The sequence below is a fragment of the Chaetura pelagica genome, unplaced genomic scaffold (genome assembly GCF_000747805.2).
Source record: "Chaetura pelagica isolate M959 unplaced genomic scaffold, ChaPel_1.0 scaffold39, whole genome shotgun sequence".
Taxonomy (NCBI): Eukaryota; Metazoa; Chordata; class Aves; order Apodiformes; family Apodidae; genus Chaetura; species Chaetura pelagica.
In genome coordinates, this window is record NW_009954614.1 from 2,329,342 (window position 1) to 2,332,380 (window position 3,039).

At 40.0% G+C, this 3,039-nt stretch overlaps 1 protein-coding gene across 1 annotated transcript in view; it reads right to left on the minus strand.

Annotated features, from left to right (window-relative positions):
- Nucleotides 1–2,490, minus strand: part of CHMP2B (charged multivesicular body protein 2B) — a 51,431-nt gene extending 48,941 nt beyond the window's left edge. Inside the window, exons 1-3 of the mRNA XM_010005522.1 lie at nucleotides 2,427–2,490; nucleotides 268–792; nucleotides 14–108 (exon numbers count right to left, since the gene is read on the minus strand). Coding sequence (XP_010003824.1) covers nucleotides 14–108; nucleotides 268–792; nucleotides 2,427–2,490 — 684 coding nt within the window. The remainder of the gene's footprint in view (nucleotides 1–13; nucleotides 109–267; nucleotides 793–2,426) is intronic.
- Between the last annotated feature and the right edge of the window lie 549 nt (nucleotides 2,491–3,039).

Below are 3,039 nucleotides of genomic sequence, written 5' to 3' on the forward strand. Positions count from 1 at the left end.
GAGGCACATGTACCTCTGCAAACTGACTTAATTCACCTCCTCCATCAACTGCTTGTGCAGTTATTCCTGTAGGACTCCACATGGCAGCTTTCCACTTCCGGCGGTTCCCTACAAGACGACAGGAGCCATCAGTGAAAAGAGCAAATTGTTTCTCAGTCTCTGGTAGATGATCATATGGTGGAGCTTCTTGAGCTCGTCTCACCACTTCTTGTGGTGGCATTCCAAAGTGGGTGCCTTCTGGCCAGTTTGTAATTGCTTCCACAATACCTGGACGATTAGGTTTCCCTATTCGGGCTCGCTGGGTGATCAAAGCAGTCCATTTACTCCAAGTCACATCAGTGGCATGATGGACAGGAGAAAGGTTATTCTGGAACATGAATCTCAGCACCGGTAGCCTGGGTGCCAGGACGAGCTGTGCTTCAGTGCCAATTACTTCTGAAGCGGCTCTAACCCCTTCATATGCTGCAAGTATCTCCTTCTCAGTTGTTATGTAGTTGGCCTCAGAACCTCTGTAGCTCCGGCTCCAGAATCCCAAGGGTCGGCCTCCAGTTTCCCCTGGTGCTTTCTGCCAGAGGCTCCAGTTGGGACCATTGTGTCCGGCTGCAGTGTAGAGCACGTTCTTGATGTCTGGCCCTGTTCGAACTGGTCCAAGGGCCATTGCTTGCACAATCTCCTTTTTGATCTGCTCAAAAGCTTTCTGTTGGTCAGGACCCCATTTGAAATCATTGGCTTCATCCTGGCTCAAACCAGGACAGGAAGAATCTTGTGAACAAGACTGGGGGGCTCTCTGCACTTAAAAAATGCAAAAGGTATGATTTGAAATGGTCACCAAATACTACCAGTGCCACAGACTGACTAAACTTTGACAGATATGGGAATCTCACCTAGCAAAATAGTCCTACCAAGGACAATTCAGGTGTGCCCAGCCATATCAAACTGATTTATCCTTTATCAGCAACTAATTCATTTGTATTAAAAGCTGGCTAGATAGTTGGGAATGTCAGGAAATGTATGCAAATTGCCTTTAAAATAAATGCATCAAAGCCACTGGGGCATTTCTGTTGTCTTTTTGGAATATTCATATACATTATGAGGTTATCAAATGCGAATGAGAAATTGTTAGGCATATGCTCAGATATCATCTTCCTAAGTTATACAATTACTCAGGTTGTCATCTCAGTCTTCAAGCAACCAGAAACTTCTGTTACTACATAAAACATCATCAAGTTATTAGAAAGCCTTTGGCAATAGAACACAATTAAAATACCTCAGGCAGTAAAATCCATTAATATAAAGGAGACTAATTTCATGAACAATAGTCAGGGCATGTCTACTTGACAGTGACAACAACACAGAGCCCTTGCAGATGGAATTACCCTGCTGAGAAGCTGGGATTTCTGCATTGTAATGGCAACAGTAGAGTGGCTGAGCTGGTGTGCTTACAGCTAATTTGGACATCTCTGTGCTGTGCTTCAGTGACTACAGCCAACCTTGATCCTCCTTTTGTGAGGGCAAATCTTAACAAGGCAAGAAGAGTACCAAAAAGTCCAGATGTTTATGCTGCCAGCTTCATATTCAGTTGTACTGGATCGAGTGTCCTTTTCTACTACTGACTTCCCTTGGTACTTCCCTGGGATGCAAGCTGCCTCTGTTTGGGATGTCAATGTAGCTGTCGCTATTTTGGGGCCAAACCTGCTTTAATGTATTCTGCAGGACCAATAAAACCAAGAAAACATTCCCCCAACTCACAATTAACAATATCCTTTGAGATCAAGAATTCTCTGCCAACATGCTGAGTTTCAAAAACAAATTATACAGGCTTCTTCTTAGCATTTATACATTACTTTTATAATAAACCATAAAGATAATGAAGTTTTCATCTCTTCAGCATGAAAATTATTAGATACACTGCACTGAAGTGCATGGCTTTACTTATAGCTGATTTGCTGAGCTATCTTTTTTTTTTAAAAAAACATTAGTTAAATGTTTGCAATGGTATCCAGACATTTAAAATTCACTTGCAAAAATTATGTGCTGGAAACTTTCAGTTCACTGTTACTGCATTTACACTACAGATATTTTACATTATGCACATAAACAAAACATCTGTATTTTCTAATTATAGAAACTATAATAAACATGAGCTTTGAAACATGACTTTCTCTATGTCCATAGAATCACAGAATACACAACTGCAAGAGGCCATCTGCTACCTTTCTGATATGTATGGGACCTGATCCCAGACAAGCATCTCTATGCAGATAAAGGTGGGGTCTGTGTACACTTAATTCTTCATCTCTACTGAAATTACCAGCTGTGAGGATTTCTGCAATGGCAATATCCCATCATTGGAAAAAGAACAATTTATTTAATGTAAACTAACTTGAAGAGCTTACAGATGAAAATTGCTCTCAGTCATTACTTACATGGCCAGGCTTTGAAAGGATCATCAATTTTATGTTCTTTCTTCACCATAACTGAATTCCTCATCTCTCATTTAATGTACTGCATCCTTAAAAAAATGGTGGACCAGATTTTTCACTGTCATTCCACCTCATGAGGCTGTGCTTTTCAAGAGGGCAACATCTATTCCCATCACAACAGTTATGGACGAGTAGAGCTATTAGGGGTGCTGTCCAGATGTATGTTTTACAATGTTGTCCAGGCAAACTAGAGCTATATAACCCTGTCCAGTGAAATTATAAGTTCTAACTTAATCTTTTGCCTTTCATTTTTCTAGCAGAGGGCCTGCTGCTGTGGGGAATAAATTTGTTGTTGGAAATTATCGATCTAGCAATAATAATGATACCCATAAAGTTTTCCTATGTCAGTCTTTTGTCATTAACTGAAAAATATATTTTTGCATTTAAAATGTTACGAAGCTGTGTACTAGGTATTTTAATGAAAACTGCATATAATATGTGCTATACTTCCATTTTGGAAGTTTTTATGATTTCATGAAGTACCTAGTCAGAATCTCTGGCATGATCTAGTAGCTGGTTAATATTCATAGCTATAGTTTCCTCTAAGTAGTTACAG